General features: G+C 37.1%; 1 protein-coding gene across 3 annotated transcripts in view; it reads left to right on the forward strand.

Moving 5' to 3' along the window:
- DNAI7 (dynein axonemal intermediate chain 7) overlaps window positions 1–24,542 on the forward strand; it is a 75,251-nt gene that overhangs the window by 24,557 nt on the left and 26,152 nt on the right. For all 3 annotated transcript variants that reach the window (XM_065940275.1, XM_065940284.1, XM_065940266.1), the window contains 3 exons: window positions 3,993–4,139; window positions 6,665–6,768; window positions 9,195–9,501. In XM_065940275.1, the coding sequence (XP_065796347.1) occupies window positions 3,993–4,139; window positions 6,665–6,768; window positions 9,195–9,501 (558 nt within the window). The remainder of the gene's footprint in view (window positions 1–3,992; window positions 4,140–6,664; window positions 6,769–9,194; window positions 9,502–24,542) is intronic.

The raw sequence follows: 24,542 nt of genomic DNA on the forward strand, positions 1-24,542 counted from the left end.
TCTTGATAGCCAGATATGATGTACTGGGTAAAAAGAACTATTGTAAATAAGCCTTGTGTAATGTGGTGGTGAGGTGGGAAGGAAGAGTTCTGTAGTCTTGTGATTAGGTCTCAGTCTTTAAATAATCCTATGTCTCTGGACAATGAATCCACAAGTATTTTTAACTTTTCCTGTCCTATCTTAGGTGAGAGGGAATGACTAAAGCCTATTGCAGTTGGATTTTTCCTTTCTCCTGGGTGAGTTAGGCTCTGAAGAATCAGAGCAGAAATAAAGAAAAAAAGGGAGAAGAATCAAATCAATAAAATTAGAAATCAAAATGAAGAAATGACAACACAGAAATACAAAAGATCAGAAGAGACTACTATGAGCAATTATATGCCAATAAAATGGACAACCTGGAAGAAATGGACAAATTCCTAGAAAAGCATAACCTTCCAAAACTGAACCAGGAAGAAATAGAGAATCTTAACAGACCCATCATAAACAAGTTAATTGAAGCTATAATAAAAAATCTTACAACAAACAAAAGCCCGGGACCAGGTAGCTTCACAGGTGAATTCTACCAAAAATTCAGAGAAGAGCTAACAGCTATTCTACTTAAACTCTTCCAGAAAATTGCAGAGGAAGGCAAACTCCTAAACTCATTCTATGAGGCCATCATCACCCTAATACCAAAATCAGACAAAGATGCCACAAAAAAGGTAAACTACAGACCAATATCACTGGTGAACACAGATGCAAAGATCCTCAACAAAATTCTAGGAAACAGAATCCAACAACATACTAAAAAGATAATACATCATGATCAAGTGGGCTTTATCCCAGTGATGTAAGGATTCTTCAATATTCACAAATCAATGAATGTGATACACCACATTAACAAATTGAAAGGTAAAAACCATATGATTATGTTAATAGATGCAGAGAAAGCCTTTGACAAAATTCAACACCCATTTATGATCAAAACTCTCCAGAAAGCAGGCATGGAAGGAACATATCTCAACATAATAAAAGCCACATATGACAAACTCACAACAAACATTATCCTCAATGGCAAAAAATTGAAAGCATTTCCTCTAAAAGCAGGAACAAGACAAGGGTGCCCACTCTCATCACTACTAGTCAACATAGTTTTGGAAGTCCTAGCCACAGAAATCAGAGAAGAAAAACAAATAAAAGGAATCCAGATTGGAAAAGAAGTAAAACTCTGCAAATGACATGATCCTCTATATAAAGAACCCTAATGATACCACCAGAAAATTACTGGAACTAATCAATGAATATAGTAAAGTTTCAGGGTATGAAATTAATACACAGAAATCCCTTGCATTCCTATACACTAACAATGAGAAAACAGAGAAATTAAGGAAACAATCCCATTCACCATTGCAATGAAAAGAATAAAATACTTAGAAATAAATTTACCTAAAGAAACAAAAGACCTATGTATAGAAAACTATAAAACACTGATGAAGGAAATCAAAGATGACACAAATAGATGAAGAAATATACTGTGTTCATGGATTGGAAGAATCAGTATAATGAAAATGAGTATACTTCCCAAAGCAATCTATAGATTCAGGACAATCCCTATCAAGCTACCAATGGTATTTTTCACAGAACTAAAACAAATAGTTTCAAAATTCATATGGAAACACAAAAAATATCAAACAACCAAAGCAATCTTGAGAAAGAAGCATGGAACTGGAGGAATCAACCTGCCTGACTTCAGACTATACTACAAAGCTACAATCATCAAGACAGTATTATACTGGCACAAAGACAGAAATATAGATCAGTGGGACAAAATAGAAAGCCCAGAGATAAATCCACACCCCTTTGGACACCTTATCTTTGACAAAGGGGGCAAAAATGTACAATGGAGAAAAGACAATTTCAAATAACAAGTGATGCTGGGAAAACTGGTCAACCACCTGAAAAAGAATGAAACTAGAACACTTTCTAACACCATACACAAAAGTAAACTCAAAATGAATTAAAGGTCTAAATGTAAGACCAAAACCATAAAACTCTTAGAGGAAAACATAGGCAGAACACTCTTTGACATAAATCACAGCAATATCCTCTATGATCTACCTCCCAGAGGAATGGAAATGAAAACAAAAATAAATGAGACCTAATTAAACTTAAAAGCTCTTGCACAATGAAGGAAACTATAAGCAAGGTGAAGAGGCAGCCCTCAGAATGAGAGAAAATAATAGCAAATGAAGCAACTGACAAAGAATGAATCTCCAAAATATATAAGCAACTCATGCAGCTCAATAGCAGAAAAATGACCCAATCAAAAAATGCTCCAAAGAACTAAACAGACATTTCTCCAAAGAAGACATACAGATGGCTAACAAACACTTGCAAAGATGCTCTCAATATCACTCATTATCAGAGAAATGAAAATCAAAACCACAATGAGGTACCATCTCATGCCGGTCAGAATGACTGCCATCAAAAAGTCTACAAATGGCTGGAGAGGATGTGGAGAAAAGGGAACCCTCTTCCACTGTTGTTGGGAATGCAAACTAGTACAGCCACTATGGAGAACAGTGTGGAGATTCCTTAAAAAACTGGAAATATAACTGCCATATGACCCAGCAATCCCACCGCTGGCATATGCACCAAGGAAACCAGAATTGAAAGAGACACGTGTACCCCAGTGTTCATTGCAGCACTGTTTATAATAGCCAGGACATGGAAGCAACCTAGATGCCCATCGACAGACGAATGGATGAGAAGGCTGTGGTACATATACACAATGGAATATTACTCAGCTATAAAAAAGAACACATTTGAGTCAGTTCTAATGAGGTGGATGAAACTGGATCCTATTATACAGAGTGAAGTAAACCAGAAAGAGAAACACCAATACAGTATATTAATGCATATATGTGGAATTTAGAAAGACAGTAACAATGACCCTATATGCAAGACCCTAAAAGAGACACAGAAGTAAAGAATAGATTCTTGAACTATGTGGGAGAAGGCAAGAGTGGGACAATATGAGAGAATAGCATTGAAACATGTATATTACCACATGTAAAATAGATGACCAGTGTAAATTCAATGCATGAAGCAGGGCACCCAAAGCTGGTGCTCTGGGGCAACCCAAAGGGATGGGGTGGGGAGGGAGGTGAGAGGGGGTTTCAGGATGGTGGGACACATGTACACCCATGGCTGATTCATGTCAGTGTATGGCAAAAACCACCACAATATTGTAAAGTAATTAGCCTCCAATTAAAATAAATTAATTGAAAAAAAATTCCAGCAGGTCAAGCTTGTTGTTAATTTTCCCTGAGATCAAGCCTTGTTAAGAAGAACAGAGTGCTCTTGTGTATTTCAAAATGCTTCCTTTCTCCCTCCTCCTGCTTTCTGGTCCATAAAGAAGTTGTTGGTGTTTTCAGTCTGTTCAGCCTTTCACTTGATAGGATGGAGTGGCATCTAAAGCTCCTCACTGGTGGAACTAGGTTGCTTCAGTTTCCTGATCTACAACATAGGCACAATGAACAGTATCTACCCATAGACTTACGATGAGAATTAAATGGATTAAAACATATGAAGCATTTGGAACACAGGTCTTGGCACATAGTAAGTATTCAGTAGATATTAGTGATTCTCCTCTTCCATTTCTGCTCACTCTTCTCGTTGTTACCATATTGTTATTGTTTCTGTTGTTCCACAGTCCTGGGCAATGAGCCTCCTCTATCAGCTTGCTAAGGACAGCTTGCTAATGACAGCTAAGGGCAGGTCATTACATAGTTGAGGATTCTTATAATGGAGTTTTGGGAGGAAATATTTTATTTTCCCATGACCTTTTCTAATAGAATAAATACCGGAAACTATTTTTATACGTTTTACTGGTGATATCTTCCTCAATTCAAAAGTGGTAAAAACATCCCATATTTCACTTTTTCCTTTGTTTATCAGAAGATTACTTTTATGGTAAATTTTTGCTTTATGTTTTTACTTTTACTTTATAGTTAATTGAGAAATTGAAGTTAATTTTGTTGGAAACTCCACCATATGATTTGCAAAGGAAAAATGTAATCCAGTACCAAGGATCAATTCTAGAACTGCAGGAGCTTCTTCATCTTAAGTTTAACAGAGCCACAGAAATACTTCTCAGAGTAAGTGTGATGTTTTGCTTTCTATGTTATTAATATCTTTTGTAAGTGTTAAGATTTTATATTATATAATTTTTAAAATCCAATATCATTTTTTTGAAGATTTAAAAGGCGAAGAAAAAGTCAGAATAATTTAAGGCACAATGTATTTATCAACTGCGAATATTTTACTCTTAAAGAAATAAAACATTATCAATATAGCTAAATTCTAGATATTTTCTCTTATACTTGCTAAAGTTTACTGGGACCATTATGAAAATAAATTCACAAAGCCTTGTATGTTAGATATTCACTCTAGATGAATCAGTTGACACAAGATTACAATTATTGGTAGTCACTCTATTTTTCCCAAATATCTTAGCACTAATGGTAATATTCAACTAAGTATAGAGCCATTATTATTATATCTATGAAAGTTAATAATAATTCCATAGTATATTCTAATATCCAGTCCATATTTGAATTTTCCCTAATATTGCATGAATATCTTGTATAGTTTTTGTTTGGCTTTGTTTTTTTAAATCAGAAAACAGTATAAGATCATACCTTGCTTTTGGCTATTTTGTATCTTGGTTTCTTTTTTCTTCTGGTCTAGAACACAGTAACCTTTATAGACTTGGTAGAATGTGTTCTAATTACAAAAAGAACTGCAAAGAAGGCTTATTATTGTTAAGCTATTCTTAGCAGTAATATTCATATTAAAATTTTGCAACTATTTTATTTATATTGCAAGAAAAAAGCCAGTAAGGAAATGTGTTATAATTATTAGTGATCAAGATTTTTATTTTAACAGGAAAAAAAAGATATGTTATATAGAAGAGAAGATTAGAAAAAACACTATAATGTTAAATTTGTAATGGAAATATCAGTATGAACCAGATTTCTCTTTATTCCATGAAAAGGAATAAGTTCTAATTGGGGTAAATAGCTGATTCAAGCTTGGGGCAGGGAATTTGAAAGATGAGATTGTTATTGCAGGATGAGTTTTTGCATTATCTTGTGCTGGAAAGCAAGTAAATGCTCAAAGACTGATGGAGCCATAGGTAGAGGGACAAGACTAGCTTAAAAAAACTCCCAGTGGTCAAGTTGGGGATAATTTGAATATCAGAAAGAACAATGACTATAATTTATTAAAACACATTGACTAAAATAAAAATTCTTGAGTCTACACTGATACCCCAGAAAGGAAGAGGGAAAGTGAGGTGGGGGTAGAGAGAACAATTCTTTATAGAATACCATCTGATGAATGTGGAAGGAATGGTCAGTAAGATAATCACCATTTTTCAATCCCCAGTGTAATAACTGATAGATAATTAACCACTGCCTCAGTAATTAGGTGAAAAGTTTAGGAGCATGTCATTCTCATAATGCCAAAGTATTTGACTACAGATTACTTACCGACTAGGATAAATCTTTGCAACGGGAAGATATGGGTAGTCACCACCTGAACTCAGCAATCAAGTCCACATTGTTAACAGTAGGACATCATGTGCCTCCTGATAGGATGCAATGTAAAGAACACAACTTCCCACAAGGTACCTTCTTGCAGAAAATCATTCGTCTAATCTGATTAAACCTACCTTGACCTAACTTACAGTGTACAAAAAATAAAGGAGATAGAGGAGTAAGTTAAAGTGTGAGGGAACAGCTGGATAAATTCACGCAAGGTGGAACAGTTCTACAGCAGTCTTGTTATTTATGCCACACTGAGTGACTTGTGGAATCTTAGTTCTCCCACCAGAGATCGAACTTGTGCCCCTCTTCAGTGAAGTCCTAACCACTGCCAGGGGAAGTCACAGAACAATTACTTTTAAAACAAATAGCAATAAATTCAATTCCCAGTACTTTTTTTTTTTTTTATTAGTTGGAGGCTAATTGCTTCACAACATTGCAGTGGGTTTTGTCATACATTGACATGAATCAGCCATGGAGTAATTCCCAGTACTTTTAAGTTTTTACATTATAGGAACTGAATACCTATTGGCTTATTTAAGTCCTTTTAAAGAACTAATGTCTTAAGCAAGAGGCATGAATCTATTTTAGTCTTTATTAAAGAATTCTAAAGAATATCCTTAAATGGTATGTTGATTATCGAGTATTAGACTAGTAAATCAGAACTCATAGGGATATTTTATTTTGTAAACTTGATGTGTTCAGGAATAGGCTAACTTTTGCAGTAGCATAAGGTAAGGATAAGATTAGGATATATAGTTAAAATGAGAAGTCATGATAATGTTAAAATTGAAAAGGGTAATCTAAAAGCAATCTACAAGAGCTACCTGGGAATATAGGAGCAACTACCATCCTTAGACACCTTAAGAGAAACTGAGTAGAAAAGGGGGAACACATTTGTATCATTTAGAGAATTATTTAAAACAATTCTGTTATTTTTATTGAACCTTGGTTTTACCCAAATTACTTTTTTAAGTATTGAAGGGAATCCAACACCTAACTGATGAAATAACTTACCTAAATTGCATAATTTATGAGGCCTCTAATCTTAATAATGTTTTCTTTTTTTCTTACAGCAAGCTAGTACTTTAGCAGATCTGGACAGTGGAAATATGGAAAAAGTCATTCAAGATGAAAATGTTACTCTCTATATATGGGCGAACCTCAAGAAGAATCCAAGGTATTGCCATGGGTGATGCTGTAGGTCTGAAGACATGAGAGTCACGTGACCAAGCAGATGCCTGTTGCATTTCAGCATGGCATACTTATAAAAACCCATCTTAGGAAGTCAGCCAGTTAGGGTTTAATTCTGAGACCTGTTGTTTATCTTAGGCTAGTCACTTAGCCTTGTAAGGTCTCAGTATATCAACAGTGAAATTATTTTTATCACTTAATAGGATTAAATGTTAATACATGTAAAGGTCATACATAACAGGATGTCTAGTATAAATATACACTGACAAATATCGGGGTCTTCCTCTTTTTTTCACTTACTCAGCCTCCCTCCCCACCAAAAAATAGAAGCTATAGGTGCTTCCTACAGGACAGTCTGAAGCTTTTAAAAAATTTATTTTGTGTGAACTGTGAAAGTAGCATCAACATACATACACTTTCAGGTGTAAGATGGATAGCTGGTGAGAAGTTGCTATGTGGCAACAGGGAGCCCAGTCTGGTGCTCTGGGATGGCCTAGAGGGATGGGATAGGGGAAGGGGAGAGAGGCTAGGGAGGGAGAGTGAAAGTGAAAGTCGCTCGGTTGTATCTGACTCTTTGTGACCCCATGGAGTATACAGTGTATGGAATTCTCCAGGCCAGAATACTGGAGTGGGTAGCCTTTCCCTTCTCCAGGGGAATCTTCCTAACCCAAGGATCAGACCCAGGTCTCCCACATTGCAGGCAGATTCTTTACCAGCTGAGCCACAAGGAACTGGGTATGCATGTATAATTATGGCTGATTTGTGTTGTTATATGGCAGAAGCCAACACAACATTGTAAAAATTTAAAAATATGTATTTAAATTAAAAAAAATACTTTCAAAAATAACTTCATTTTTATTACTTTTTAGATATTTAAATGATGTTTTCAACAAAGTAATATCATTCTGAGGAATAATAGAGATAATGACAAATTCATAATCACTTGGCTGCCGTTTTACTCAAACGTTTCAAAATAATTGAGTTAATATGGCACAGTGAGTTTTAGAGAAAAATTATTAGAATGAAAGTTAGGAGGTCTAGGTTTCTAGTCCTAGCTCTAAAAAGGCTAGTCATAACAAGAGTGGGGAAACTTGGGCTTTATTTTTGATATCTAGTAAAAGGAAGGAACAAAATATTTTCCAAGTTCTATTTGCTACAAAATACTCTGTAGTTTAAATTTTAATTAAATTTTTTATTCATTTATTTTTGGTCACACTGTGCGGCATGCAGAATCTTATCTCCCCAACCAGGGACTGAACCCACACCCATGGCAGTGAAAGCGTGGCGTCCTAACCAGTGGACTGCCCTCTGGCGGAAAATAATCTGTATAATTTTAAAAGAGTAAAAGTAAAATGAACAGCTCTGTATTAACTACCCAGATTTTAAAAAGAGAATTAGATGTTGTTCTTTTACTAAGATAAGGAACAGCAGTGGCAGAACAACTTTTGTTTTACTTTGATGGTGATGAAGAGGGGCAGAGGGTGGTTGGGGTGGTGAGTTCAGTGTGGGACTTGTTAAGTTTGAAGTTCCCTATGAGACTATGAGACCTCAAAGTGTAACTGTCTGAAGGCATTGAGAGAAATGTGAGCTGGAAACACACTTGGAGACATTATTAGCATTGTTGTCATTTAGTCGCCAAGTTGTGTCCAACTCTTTTATGACCCCATGGACTGAAGCCTGCCAGGCTCCTCTGTCCATGGGGTTTCCCAGGCAAGATTACTGGAATGAGTTTCCATTTCCTTCTCCAGGGCATCTTCCTGACTGAGGGATCAAAGTTGCATCTCCTGCACTGGCAGACAGATTCTTTATCACTGAGATATCAGGGAAGCCCAAGTTTTGGAGACATGTTTGGGGAAGTCATTAGCATACAGATCAGTAGTTCTTAACTTTTTAGAAATCAGCTCTTATGAACTTTATTACATATGTGCACACATATGTAAGGGAGTTGTTTTTAACCTTTTATAGTTCATTCAGGGATGCTTCTTCCCCTAGGAAACATAGAGCTCATTGAAGTCATAGAAATAATAATATCCAGGGGGAATATGTAGAAGGAGATGAAAGGAGGACTCAGGCTGTTTGAGGGCTGAGTGACATCAGCGTTTAAGGGATGGTTAGGAAGTTCAGTTCAGTTGAGTCGCTCAGTCGTGGTTAGGAAGGAGACTGTACAAAGGAACCAGAGAAGGAGCTCCCAGAGATGGAGGAGAAGAGTATGGAGCCATGGATCCCAAGAAACAGTTGTGAAGACAGTAACATCAGCAACCTGGTCTAAATGCTGCAAAGAGGGCAAGTTAAGGGTATTCACAAGTACTCAAAACTCTGGTGAAATTAAAGAGGAAATAATGTTTAGGTATAAATTCACAGCAGACATAGAATTTCCTAGAGCCTCATCTTTTTTGTTAAATTAATTAACAGGCACAGAAGTATCAGATTCTCTGAGACCCAAACTGGATTTGAAATCCCAAGGATATTAGCAACATCTGACATTGCTCTACGACTCCTGCACACTCACTACGATCATGTCACACCCCTGAGCCCCGTCCTAACACCACCACAAGAACACGTTTCCTTAGTAACTGACTTTGTCAGGGAAGAAGTTAAGAGTGTGCAAACAGCAGTCAGCAAAGATCTCCAAGAAGAGAATAAACAAGAAAATGAGTCTAACTCAGTTCATGAGGAAGAAACAAAAGCTGAGGAACAAGGTGATGTCGAAGAACAAACGGTAGGCCACTTTAAATGTACATTTTTTTCCTTCATGTAATGGGTGTTATTAGATTCTCTTGATGCATTCTTAAGATTTTTTCCTAAACAGCTAGAAACTGAAAGCCACTTTCTAACCAATGGCTCAGTTTTGAATGTGTTTTTTTCCCTTGGCTTCTATATTCATAGTCACTATTTATAGTTGAGCTTGTTGCTTCCACATCCTGAAGTTGAGCACAGAAATTGCTCATTTTTATTTTAGGTTCATTCCCAAAAAACTTTGAGGCAATTTAATTTGTGGATATTTATTATATTTCAAATTCACTTAAGGGAACTTGTGATAAATACTGTCACAAAACTGAAGGATTAGTTACTTCTTCAGGTTTTGGTTTTATAAAAAAGAATTTAATGAAGTAAAAACTTTTTTTAAAAACTGTTGTATTTCTCTTTTAAAAATTGACGTCTTTAGATATAATAGTGTGTTAAGTGCTATGTGCTCAGTCACTCATTCATGTCTGACTCTTTGTGGCCCCATGGACTGTAGCTGGCCAGTCTTCTCTGCCATGGATTTCCCAGGCAAGGATACTGGAGTGGGTAGCCATTTCCTACTCCAGAGGAAGTTCCTGACCCACGGATAGGACCCGAGTCTTCTCTGTCTGCATTGGCTGGTGGATTCCTTACTACTAGTGCCACCTGGAAAGCCCAATAATATGTTATAATAATCATATTTTGGTAGTTGGTTTCTGCTGTCTTCGTTCTGTTTCCAGGATTTTCAAGCCACTTACCTATTATGGTAAAATAAATTGTCTCTTTAGCATTTAATAGAACTTTCTCCTAACTGAGCAGCTTTTTGTTTGGCCATGGACAATTTGATTTTAGGAAGGACCAGGTTGTCCTGTAAGTGCTTATTGTGTTGGCTTATTGGTTTGTTTTCTTTAAACACAGGTAGGGTTAAGAATTAAGTTGAATACAAATTAGAAATCAGAATAAGTATTATCAGGTATTATAAGAACACATTTAATTGAAAAATTCCATTTGATTACACCAGAATAAAAAATTGTAATGATTCTACAGCAATGTAAAATATGGACATAAGACACAATGGTCAGTACAAAGAATAGTATTCAGAGTGTGAAAACAATGACGAAAAAATCAAAAAGGCATAGAAGGAGGAGAATTTAGAAACCTATATATAACTGATACTTCAGAGAGGTTGGAAATAAGTGATTTGTTCTTCTTTAAAAGTTGTCACTCTTAAAGAAATGTTTTTTGAGCAATCTGGTAGCTTTTAAAACTAAAGAAAATAATCATTTTTCCTCTCAGATAGCATGGTAGCTTTACTAGGGTTCAACAATATTTCCAGTGTTCTTCCCTTTCCTGGATTTGTAGGAAGATTATATCCCTCTCCCCCTTAAAATTAGGGGTGACCATGTGACTTGCTTTAGTTAAGAAGACATGAATGGATGTAACACACTGATTTCTAAGGGGGAAAAAATAAAGAATGAGTAAATGGGCCCTGGATGTCACATTATTTAAGTATGCAGTAAGAAACAAAATGAAGAACTGTACACTTAAAATAAGATTTAGCAAGATTTGTGATTGAAAATTCATGAAAACAACAAATAAAAAGGTATCAAAATTGTTTATATGAAAAGATATTATCTAAAAATGTTTGGTCTTGATCTGGTAAAAATATTGAATAACTTCTGCTCCTCAAATTCCTTGATCATATTTTGTAAAAAACTCATCAACGGTTTACCCCAAAATTTTGTGTTATTAAAGTTGTGAAATAATTTAGAAAAGATATAATTTGAAATATTATTTGAATTTAGATGGCTTTAGCAGTTCTTCCTATGCATGCATGTCTCAGTTGAAGCACCTCATATAAGTGATGACTTATTATAGTTCTATGTCTAAAACTACTTAAAATAGTTTCACATTAAAGATATCAGCACATGAATTCACTGTAATACCAAATAGTGCAGTTTTCTATTTTTTCTCAAAATCTTTCATCTATTAGAGTAAGAAGTCATTTCCTTTATTCTCAGTCACTGAGCTCCAAGTTACCAAACTAACTTTTCCTCCATTAACAGGCCCTTTCCAGTGTGTTTAACAGCATCTGTTTTCTTTTTTTTCTGTTATTCTTTAATGTTTCATTGAAACTTTTCATGGCAAATAGATGGGGAAACAATGGAAACAATGGCTGACTTTATTTTTCTGGGCTCCAAAATCACTGCAGATGGTGCTTACAGCCATAAAATTAAAAGACTCTAACTCCTTGGAAGGCAAGTTATGACCAATCTAGACAGCATATTCAAAAGCAGAGACATTACTTTGTCAACAAAGGTCCGTCTTGTTAAGGCTATGGTTTTTCCAATAGTCATGTATGAATGTGAGAGTTGGACTATAGAGAAAGCTGAGCACTGAAGAATTGATGCTTTTGAACTGTGGTGTTGGAGAAGACGCTTGAGAGTCCGTTGGACTGCAAGGAGATCCAACCAGTCCATCCTAAAGGAAATCAGTCCTGGGTGTTCATTGGAAGGACTGATGTTGAAGCTGAAACTCCAATATTTTGGCCAGCTGATGCGAAGAGCTGACTCATTTGAAAAGACCCTGATGCTGGGAAAGATTGAGGGCAGGAGGAGAAGGGGGTGTCAGAGGATGAGCTGGTTGGATGGCATCACCGACTCAATGGACATGAGTTTGGGTAAACTCTGGGAGTTGGTGATGGACAGAGAGGCCTGGCGTGCTGCAGTTCATGGAGTCACAAAGAGTTGGACACGACTGAGCAACTGAACTGAACCTTTTCCATCTATAATGATGACTAAAGGGTAAAAATGACTAAAGGTATACCAGTGCTGTGTGTGCTGTGCTCAGTCGCTCAGTCATGTCCAATTCTTTGCGACCCCATGACAGTGGCCCGCCAGGCTCCTCTGGCCATGGGGATTCTCCAGGCAAGAATACTGGAGTGGGCTGCCATGCCCTCCTCAGGGGATGTACCAATGCTACTCTTGATAATACCACAGAAGTACATTAAGGAAAAGCATTCTACTCAATGGTAATGCATATTTTAAGGCAGAGTGAATGAAGTTCTTCTCAAATAATTAGTCTAGGGAACCAAGAGTAATGATCAGACAATTAGTTTTACCTTATGAAACTTCACTACAGTCTGGGAAGCACGACTGAGAATCGTGTGAGTGGTAGTTGGAGGAACCTGGCTGGCAGAACTTTGTCATCAGGCAGTTGGAAAAAGAGAAGATTGCCTAGAAGATGACTCTAACATTACTTTAGTGAGCACCCCTGTTTTGGGGACCAATCCTTTCATCACACCACACGGGCATGTGTATAGGTACTCACGCTTATGTCCATGTGCCCTATCATTCTTCCAAATGCCCCACAGCATTCTGAAAAGTGATTATGAACAATGCTGAAGTATGTGTGATTTCCATAGAAGCCGAAAAATCCTATAGTTGTGCTTAAGTGTACCAAGGCAGGGGGAAAGCCATCCCCCTGTGCTGAAGGAAGATTTTGGAGGGGAATTGAGGCAGGCAGCAGTAACCTTCATAGAGTGAAGAATCCCCCAGGTCAGACCCACTTGCCCTGCTCAGCTAGCTAGGAGAGGAAAGAGAGCAGGTGGAAACACTCATCAGCTGGGCCTGCCCTTGCCACTAATTCTGAACAGAACACATTTGTTGAGCACTTTTTGTAAGTGTGAGTCTCCTGCATGGGGCAAAAATCACTGGATTTATAAAGAAAATCAGCTCAAAAGAAGGGGATAAAGATAATTTGATGGAATTTATGGGAGTGAGTAAAATAAATGGTGGAAAGAAGTAGGAGATCCAATATCTATGTAAAATAATTTATAGAACTTGAGAAGGGAAAGGTTGAGTTTAATATAATAATTGTCTCTGAGACAGCAAACTAAGATATGAAATAAAATATATTTCCAATCATACTTCCCTCTACAGACTGAAAAAAAAACCAGATCAAATGTGTAAATATAAAAACAAACTAATCAAAACTCATAAAATAATAAAAAGTATTTGAAGAGAATGTAGGGAAGTTATTTTATCATATTTACTAAAAAGAACTGTGGTGTTGGAGAAGACTCTTTAGAGTCCCTTGGACTGCAAAGAAATCCAACCAGTCAATCCTAAAGGAAATCAGTCCTGAATATTCATTGAAAGGATTGATACTGAAGATGAAGCTCTGATACCTTGGTCACCTGATGTGAAGATCTGACTCATTGGAAAAGACCCTGATGCTGGGAAGGATTGAAGGCAGGAAGAAAAGGGGATGACAGAAGATGAGATGGTTGGATGGCATCATTGACTCAATGGACCTGAGTCTGAGCAAGCTCCAGGAGATAGTGAAGGACAGGGAAGCCTGGCATGCTGTAGTCCATGGGGTCACAAAGAGTTGGGCATGACTGAGCAACTGAACAAAAACAAAAAAGATCTTTTTAAAAAAAATTTTGTCGTTATTTTTTTTTGGTTGTGCTGGGTCTTCATTGCTATGCATAGGATTTCTCTACTTGCAATGTACAGGGACTATTCTTCATTGTGGTGGGTGGACTTCTCATTGCAGTGGCTTCTCTCGTTGTGGAACATGGGCTCTAGGGCGTGCTCAATAGTTGTGGTACATGGATTTTGTTACTCAGCTACACATGACATCTTCCCAGACCAGGAATCGAACCAGTGTCCTCTGCATTGGTAGCTGATTTTTCACCATCAGACCACCATGAAAGTCCTAAGATCTTTCTTCCTTATTAGTGCATCAAAACCAAAACCTTGCAAGAAAAGATTATGGGTTCGAACATTTCTGTCAAATAAACCTCACTATAAACAATGCTGAAAGACAATGGACTGGGAATAATATTTAAACATATCAAACAAATGGTTAGTATCCTAATATAAAGAACTTATACAAATTGGTAAGACAAGTTCCTAATATAAATTAGGCAAAAGACTTGAGCAGATCAATAAGAGAAATGCAGCTGGTCAATAAAGATATGAAAAGATAACCAAATAGGTAAACAAATTAGAACTGACATTATATCACTTCATATCAGATTGAGTGTAAGAGGTTGCAGCCATTTTCACGTACTTTTATTAAAAGTGGAAATTTGTACAATCTTCAGGGAAATTTGGTACTATGGAAATGTACCTTTAGTGATTTTTCATTTTAGTGATTTATTATTATGAAATGATAAGACAAGACAACTAAATAAAAATGTTGCAATGTTCACTGGCTTTTTTATATTAGAAATTACAGTCCACAGATTAATTATAAAATATTCAGTCAAGTAGTAGCCATTCAAAATGATATAGATTTTATATACTTTAATTTCAAAACCTCTTGAGATGTACCTGACATATGGCATTATATTGGTTTCAGGTATATAGCACATAAATTTAATATTTCTATGTACTGTGAAATAATCTCCGTAAGTCTTGTTAGCATTCACCCCCATACATAGCAACAATTCTTTCCTTGTGCTGAGAACTTTTGAGATCTCTCTTATGAACTTTCAAATATACGATACAGTATTATTAACTATAGTCATCATGTACATTTCAAGTCACGAATTTATTTCTCTATAACTGGACGTTCATACCTTTGGCCACCTTCACCCATTTGTCCACCTCCACCCCGAACCTCTGGCAACCACCAATCTGTTCTCTGTATTTAAATTCTTTCTTTCTTTATATTCCACAAAAAAGGGGAGGTCATATGGTATGTGTCTTTCTCTGTCTGACTTATTTCCCTTTACATGATGCCCTCAAGGTCCCCCTTGTCTCCAGTGGCAAGGTTTCCTCATTTTTTATGGCTGAATATTATTCCGTTGTCGCTATATATCACATTTTCTTTATCCATTCATCCACTGATGAACTGTTACATTGCTTCCGTGTCTTGGCTGTTGTGAATAGTGCTTCAGTGTACACAGAGGTGCATACCTCTTTTTGAGTTAGTACTTTTGTTTTCTTCAGATAAATGCCCTGAAATAGAATTGCCGGATCTTATGGTAGTTAATTGCTACCATATGATCCAGCAGAAACTATTAATTTATTTAATTGGAGGGGCAAGCCTGGCCCTAATAAGCATTATTCCTAACACAGCCTTCATTGCATTTGTTATTCTCTTTTTACTCACTATTCTTGAATTTGCAGTAGCTGTTTGGCTTCCCCAATGGCTCAGCAGGTAAAGAATCCATCTGCAGTGCAAGAGACATAGGTGACGAGGGTTCGATCCCTGGGTTGAGAAGATCCCCTGGAGGATGAAAAGGCAGCTCACTCCGATATTCTTGCCCAAAAGCCCCCATGGACAGAAGATCCTGGTGGGCCACATTCCGGAGGGTCACAAAGAGTCGAACCTGAGTGAGCACACAGAACACAGCACAGTTATTCAAGCTTCTGTCAGCCCCCTGCTCATAAGCCTCTGCTTACACAATGACACGTGGTAACCCATCAAACCTGTGCATTCCAAATGGTAAACCCCAGCCCCCAGGCTTTTACAAGAGCCCTCTTAGCCCCTCTTGAACTCTCTGGTCTAGTCATACGCTTCTGTTTAGACTCAACATTCTTATTATACTTGGACTTATTAACCAACATTTTAGCAATGTATTAGTGACAAAGAGACATCATCCAGAAAAGCTTTCTTGTATTTATCGCTTTCTAACTTCCCCAACTAAACACATGGAAAAATCAAGTCCTCACAAATGCAGATTTGACATTATAGGATCAGCATGCCTACAATTTTTCCTTAAAATTTTTCATAGTGACCATTATGTTTCTTCTCTGTGTGACCTAGAAATTCTGCCCCTACCCTGAGCATCCCAAACAAATAATCTAATAGCAATACTCATAGGACTAATCCTAATTTCACCATTAGCAGTAAATTTAGCCTACAGGTGGACTCAAAAGGGGTTAGAGTGGACCAAATATGACAATTAGTTTAAATTAAAGCAAGTTTTTATTTTTCACTCGTTAAATTATTAAATTCATAATTATCAAGTTCCTGTAGTCTACATAAATATTACTCTAGTATTTACAGTTTCCCCTGGGGGCTTCCCTGATGGCTCAAACAGTAAAAAATCTGCCTGCCAAGCAGAAGACGTGGATTTGATCCCTGGGTCAGGAAGATACCCTGGAGAAGGGAGTGGCAACCTTACTCCAGTATTCTTGCCTGGGAGATCCTATGGACAGAGGAGCCTGGTGGGCTACAGGCGGGTCTCAAAGAGTAGGACACGACTGGAGCAACTAACACTAGGGGGTCTTAATGTACCAATCCTGTGTGATATCTTCCCTACTGTTTCTGGAGGGAATAATGTCATTATTTATCATGGCAACCCTAATGATTCTGGACACCCATGTAACTCTAGCTAGCACAATACCCATCATCTTACCAGTTTTTACAGCCAGCGAAGCTGCACTAGGATTATCCCTGCTAGTAATGGTATCAAACACCTATTACATTGATTACATACACAATCTCAACCTCCAATTTAAAAATTCATTATTACACCTAATAATAGCACTACTATGAAAAAATAATATAGTTTGAATTAATACTACCACTTTCAGTATACTAGTTTTATTAGCTTAGTCCTTCTTAACCAATTTAATGACAACAGCCTTAACGTTTCATTAATCGTCTCTGACTCTCTAGCAGCACCTTTACTAACTCTAACAATGTAACCCTTACCACTCATACCCGTAGCCAGGCAGTTCCACCTGTCCAAAGAATCACTAGCTCAAAGCACTACCCCAAATATCACGACATTCTTTATGTTACAGATATTTCTAATTATCACTTTCACTGGTATGGAGTTGATTCTTTTCTATTCTATTTTATTTTCTATTTTCTATTGATTCTATTCTGTTCTTATTCAAAACAACACTAGTTCCAACATTAATTACTATTTCTACCTTGGTGGTTCAGATGGCAAAGAAGCCTCCTGCAATGCAGAGATCTGGGTTCAATCCCTGGGTTGGGAAGATCCCCTGGAGGAGGGCATGGCAACCCACTCCAGTATTCTTGCCTGAAAAATCCCATGGACAGAGGAGGCTGGCGGGCTGCAGTCCATGGGGTCACAAAGAGTCAGACGTGACTGAGCTACTAAGCACACGGAGGAAACCAAATAAAACAACTCAATGCAGGAATTTCGGAGAAGGCTATGGCACCCCACTCCAGTACTCTTGCCTGGAGAATCCCATGGACGGAGGAGTCTGGTGGGCTGCAGTCCATGGGGTCGCTAAGATTTGGACACGACCGAGCGACTTCACTTTCACTTTTCACTATTCTTACATTGGAGAAGGCAATGGCAACCCACTCCAGTGTTCTTGCCTGGAGAATCCCAGGGACGGGGGAGCCTGGTGGGCTGCCGTCTATGGGGTCACACACAGTTGGACACGACTGAAGCGACTTAGCTTAGAATTATTTTTTGGAATATTTTTCATATTCAGTGGGTTGAATTTGTGGATGCAGAACCCACAGATATGGAGAACTGACTAAGTTTTTTTTATCTATTTTGAGTTAATTTTTGTATGTGGTATGAGAGTTCAGTTTCATCCCTGTGTGCATAGATAGTCAGTTGCCTAGAACCATCTGTTGATAAAATCATTCTTTTCCCAATTTATTATTTTCCACCCTTATCAAAAATCAGTGACTATATACGGACATGTTGACTGGACAACAACAAAAAAATTTTTTAGCTCTCCATTCAGTTCCATTGATCTAATCTCTATGCCAATATCACAATGTTTTATTTTCTGTTACTTTGTACTAAGATATGAAATTGGGAAGAGTCAGCCTCCAACTTTGACTTCCAAGATTGTTTTTGCTCTTTGGAGTCCCTTGAAATTTCATATGAATGTTAGGATAAACTTGTGTTTTTCTCCCCAAAAGCCTTTGGGAATTTTAATAGGAATCACATTTAATCTGTAGATCTCATTATGTAACATTTCCATCTTAACAATAGTCTTTCCATCACTATCATTTAGGTTTTCTTTCATTTCTTTCAGACATGATTTGTGATTTTCAGTGTAGAAGTCTTGCACCTTGATTGATTAAATGTTTTCCTAAATATTTTACTGGTGTTCACATTATTCAAAGTGGAATCATCTTAAATTCCTTTGGGGAATATTTATTGCTAGTATATACAAATAGTTTTTTGTGTATTGGTATTTTGTCCTGTAACTTTGCTGAATTAGTTGACTAGCTCAAGTAATTTTTTGTTGATTCTTTGGGAAGTTATATATATAAGATACTGTCACTGTCTGAATAGATATGGCTTTACCTTCTCCTTTCATATATAGATGCCTTTTATGTCTTTCTTCATTGCCCTGGGTAGAACTTTCAGTACAATATTGTAACAAAGGTAAAAGTCAGCATCTTAATCTTGTACTGAATTCAGAGGTAAACCTTTCAGTCCTCAGCATTGCGCATGATGTTTGCTATGTGTTTTTTCTAATGTTTTGTATCATATTGAATGAATCTCCTTTTCCTCCTACTTTTGTTAGTGCTTATATGATGAAATAACACTAGTATTTGTTTAAAGCTTTTTCTGCATCAAGTTATATGATCACACAATAATTGCTTGGATTTCATTTAATAATTTATTACATTGCTTGGCTGAGTACACTAAACAACCTGGAATTCCTGGTATTGAGACACTTGCTTATGAATCACAATCTCTTCAATATGCTGTTGGTTTCATATTGCTATTATTTTGTGAAGGATTCTTACGTCTTTGTTTAGAAGGCATGTTAATATATAGTTTTCTTTCTGTGATGTCTCTGTATGATTTGATTAGATTGGGGTTGGTGATTTAAAGGACTAAGATTGGGGCTGAGGAGTGGTATGGGAGCTGACCTGGGGCTAGGTTAAGGTTAGAGTTTATGATTGTGGTACGCGGTTTGTTTTTGGTTTATATTTTAGTTGTGGTTATAGTTAATTGTTATGGTTGATGGCTTATGGCTATGGTTCCCTGGTTAAATATATTGTTTCTGGTTATAAACTATGGTTTATGGCTCTGATTTCAGTTTCTTGTTACAATGTGTGTACTATGGTTTTGGTTTCAATTTCTGGCTATGATTAGGTTTATGTTTATGGTTTATAACTGTAGATATATGATTATATGATATATGATTTTATGACTTTTTGGTTAAGGTTAAGTCAGGTTTTATTGTACAGGTAAGGGTACAAGTATGAGCTAGGGTTTAGGGGATAGGGTTAGGAGTGAGGTTTAGGGTTTTTCTTTGTAAATCTACCTAAAGCTTTGTCAATTTTGTTTATCTTTGCCAAAAAAAGGATCTTAGTTTTATTGATCTTTTCACTATCCTTTTAGTCTCTTTCATTTATTTACGGTCCTATCTTTGTTATTTCTTTCTATTAATTTTGAGCTTCATTTTTTTCTAATTTCTTGAGGTTTAACATTAGTTGTTTATCTGAGATCTTTTTTGTTTCTTGATATCGGCATTTAGTGCTGTGAAATTCTGTCTTACAACTGCTTTCACTTTATCCCATAAGTTTTGATGTATTGTATTTCCATTTCCATTTGTCTCAAGATATTTTTTAAAATTTCTTCTTTGACTCATTGGTTGTTCAGTAGCATGTTGTTTAATCTACACATATTTGTGAATTTTCTAGTTTTTTTCCTGTAATTGATTTCTAGTTTCCTACCATTGTCATCAGAGATGCTTGATATGAGTTCAGTCTTCTTAAATTTATTAAGATTTATTCTGTGACATAATAAATGATCTATCCTGGAAAATGTTCCTTGTATACTTAAGAACATATATTCTGGTGCTTTCGGGTGGGGTATTCTGTTTTTGTCTGTTAAGTCTGTCTTGTCTAATGTGTTGTTTAAGGCCAATGTTTCCTTATTGGTTTCTGTCTGGATGATCTATCCATTGATAAAATTAGGATATTAAAGTCTCTTACTATTAATATCATTGTATTGCTTTCTGTTTCTCCCTTTATGTCTAATTTGAGATATATATATATATATATATATATATATATATATATATGTATTAGGTTCTCTTATGTTGAGGTGTGTAAATATTTGCAAACGTTATATTTTATTAGATTGACTCCTTTATCATTGTGTAATGACCTTCTTTGTCTTTTATTACACTCTTCATCTTAAAACCTATTTTTGCTGATAAAAGTATAGCTGCCCAGCTTTCTTTTGGTTTCTATTAACATAGGATATCTCTTTTCATCCTTTCACTTTCAATCAATGTCTGTCTTTATATGTAAAGTGAGTTTCTTATAGGCAGCACATTTCTGGGTCTTGTGTTTTTATCCGTTCAGCCACTCTACTTCTTGTGATGACTAGAAAATTTATCTTATGTACATTTAAGATAATTATTAATAAGTATATACTTATTGTCATCATGGTAATTGTTTTCTGGTTATTTTGTATTTCCTCTGTTCTTTTCTTCCTCTCTTTGCAATTTGATGGTTTTCTATACTGGTATGGTTAAATTCTTTTATCTTTATCTTTTGTGTATTTACAGTAGATTTTTGCTTTATGGTTACCATGAGACTTACATAAAGCAACTTTTATTTATAGCAGTGTATTTTAAATTGGTAACAACTTAAATTTGAATGTATTCTGAAGTTCTATATTTTTACTCCCCACTGCTGCATTTTATGTTTTTGATGTCATAATTTACATATTTTTATCTTGTGTATCTCTAAATTATTATAGTTATGTTTATTTTACTACTTTGTCTTTTAACATTCATACTAGCTTTATAAATGATTAACCCACCATTTTTATATTATTCTGAATTTTACTATATATTTTTCTTTACCAATGAGATTTATATTTCCATGTTTTCCTGTTGCTAACTAAGACCCTTTCATGTCAGCTTAAAAAAGTACCTTTAACATTTCTTGTAAGGCTGATCTAGTGGCAATGAACTTTTTTAGTTTTTGCTTGTATGGAAGACTCTTCATCTGTTCTTCACTTCTGAATGAAAATGTTGCTGGGTAGAGTATTCTTACTTTTTTTTCTTTTGTTAATAGCTCTTTGAATATGTTATTCCACTGTCTTCTGGCCTACAGATTTTCTGCTGAAAAATATGCTTATAGTCTTATGGAAGCTCCTTTGTAGTAAGAGTTGGACACGACTGAGCGACTTCACTTTCAGTTTTTCACTTTTTGTATGTGATAAATTGTTTTATCCTGCTGCTTTTAAGATTCTTCCCTGTCTTTAACTTTTGGTGCTTTAATTATAATATATCTTGGTGTGAGCTTCTTTGAATTTATCTTTCCTTGGAACTCTCTGGACTTCCTGGTTCTGGATGTCTGTTTTGTCCCCCAGGTTGAGAAATTTTCATCCGTTACTTCTTCAAATAAGTTTTCTGGCCCTTCTCTTTGTCCTGTCCATCTGGGACCCCTATAATGCAAATGTTGCTCTGCTTGATGTTGTTCCATAAGTCTCTCAAGCTATCTTTACTTTTTCTCGTTCTTTTTTCTTTCTGCTTGGGTGAGTTCTACTGCCTTGTCTGTGAGTTCTCTGATCCTTTTCTCATGCTTTATCTAGTATGCTGTTGAATCTCTCTATTGTATTTTTTTCAGTTCTGTTATTGTATTGTTCAGCTCCCTGGCTTCTATTTGGTACTTTCTTATATTTTTTCTTTGTTAAAATTTTCAGTATGTTCCTTTATTCTTCTCCTAGGCTCAGTGAGCATCTCTATGACCTTTCATCTGAGTCTTTAATCAGGTAAATCATTAAAGTCTTTTTCTGAGGTTTTATATTTTTCTTTTGTTTGGAATATTTTCCTCTGTTTCTTCACTTTCCTTGACTCTCCGTATTGGTTAGATAAAACAGCCATCTCTCCCAGTGTTGAAGGAGAAGCCTTGTGTAGGAGATGAAATTTATCCTTCAACACTGCTTTTGTTTTCTCTCAATTCTTTGTGATTGTACAAGCACCTACTTTATTTTTAGTGACTCCCAGCAGTTGAGGGTGTGCCAAGAGCTGTCAGTGTCCCAAAAGGAAGGAGCTCAGTCAGCACCAAGGTCCAGCCTGAAGCCAGACCTTCAACCAACAACCTTTTTTTCTTTGTTTTTGACTGAGTTTCATGGCTTGCAGCATCTCAGTTCCCCAACTGGGGGTTGAATCCATGTCCTCAGTAGTGAAAGTACAGAGTCCTAACTACTGGACCACCAGGGAATTCCCAAGCAACAACTTAAAAAATACACAAATATGCACATATTTGTCCTCCCTCAGGGGTAGACTGAGAGATGGTCTTTTGATATTTTCTACTCCCTCTGAGCTGAGCCTTGAGGTGATAGTTAAAAGCTACTTCTTCCCTTGCTTCCATCCTGTTGAACCAATGAATACAAGCTCTGCTGGCCACCAGAACCAAGCACTCAGAGGCCACTCCCTGGATAGCAGCCATAAAAACCAGGGTGGTGGTGATGTAGTTATTTAGTAGCTCAGTCATGTTCGATTCTTTGTGACCCCATGTGTAGCCCACTAGGCTGCTCTGTCCATGGGGTTTTCCAGGCAAGAATACTGAAGTAGGTTACCATTTTCTTCTCCGGGGGATCTTCCCGACCCAGGGATCGAACATGTATCTCTTGTTTGGCAGGTTGATTCTTTATCACTGAGTCACCTGCATACCAGATGTAAAAACCAGGGCGCCAGATACATGAACAAGCTTCCCCTGAGAAATACTGGTGCTCAAAACCGACTGTGCCTGCCTTCCGAAGTCTCTAGGGAGGATTATAGTGGGCTGTCAGATGAGTGTTCAGTTGGAAGCCTGCCCCTTAAGCCATAAACCTTCATAGCTGACAAACCCTTAGGACTGTTTCACATTGAGCTGCTGGGCCTGTCCTCTCTGCTGTGCCCTGGGGTGGTAGTCTACCAGTTAGGAGCTCTTTTTTTGTTTGCTTCAGTCTAGTGGGACCTGTGCAGGTGGGCCCCACCAGCCACTGGAGCCAGGTGGTCTAGGGTTAGCCCCTGGGTGACACAAGCTTCGTTGGGGCAGATACTGGCAGTCTTTGAGCAAAATAAAAGGGAAGCACCAAGATATGGTGCCCACTGGCCTCTGTTTTGGGAGTGTAATTTATAAGTTTCCTAGGTGTATGTTATAGTACATACCTGCCCCTCAGGCCTACACTTTGTTTTTTTTCCATTTTTTCTATTAGTTGGATGCTAATTACTTTACAATATTGTAGTGGTTTTTGTCATGCATTGACATGAATCAGCCATGGATTTACATGTGTTCCCCATCCCGATCCCCCCTCCCACCTCCCTCTCCACCCGATCCCTCTGGGTCTTCCCAATGTACCAGCCCCGAGCACTTGTCTCATGCATCCAACCTGGGCTGGTGATCTGTTTCACCCCTGATAATATACATGTTTCGATGCTGTTCTCTCGAAACATCCCACCCTCGCCTTCTCCCACAGACTCCAAAAGTCTGTTCTGTACATCTGTCTCTTGTTCTGTTTTGCATATAGGGTTATTGTTACCATCTTTCTAAATTCCATATACATTCCATGGAAAATATATATATATATATTCTGTATATATATACTGTATTGGTCTTTATCTTTCTGGCTTACTTCACTCTATATAATGGGCTCCAGTTTCATCCATCTCATTAGAACTGATTCAAATGAATTCTTTTTAATGGCTGAGTAATATTCTATGGTGTATATGTACCACAGCTTCCTTATCCATTCGTCTGCTGATGGGCATCTAGAGGCCTACACTTTAAAATAATCAAATAAGCCTCTTCCACAGAAAATCAGGTTGCTTTTCAGCTGGCCCCCTTTGCTCTGGGCCCTGGGGCAGATGAGTCTATGCAGGGGGCTCTTTAATAACTGCATCTCAGTTCGCATAGCCTTATGGTCCTGGTGGAAGTAAGTCCTATTGGCTTTCAAGGCTAGATATTGGAGGGGCTAGTTTCTCAGGCGCAGGTGTTAAAAGCTGAGGCCTGATGTGGTATTCAGACTCTCTGTTCCCCCTCTTGCTTGTGAGTTCCCTCCTGATTGTGGATTGCTGCACAGGGGTGGGTTTATGGTGAGACTGTGTCCCA

Source organism: Muntiacus reevesi, chromosome 1, assembly GCF_963930625.1.
Source record: "Muntiacus reevesi chromosome 1, mMunRee1.1, whole genome shotgun sequence".
Taxonomy (NCBI): Eukaryota; Metazoa; Chordata; class Mammalia; order Artiodactyla; family Cervidae; genus Muntiacus; species Muntiacus reevesi.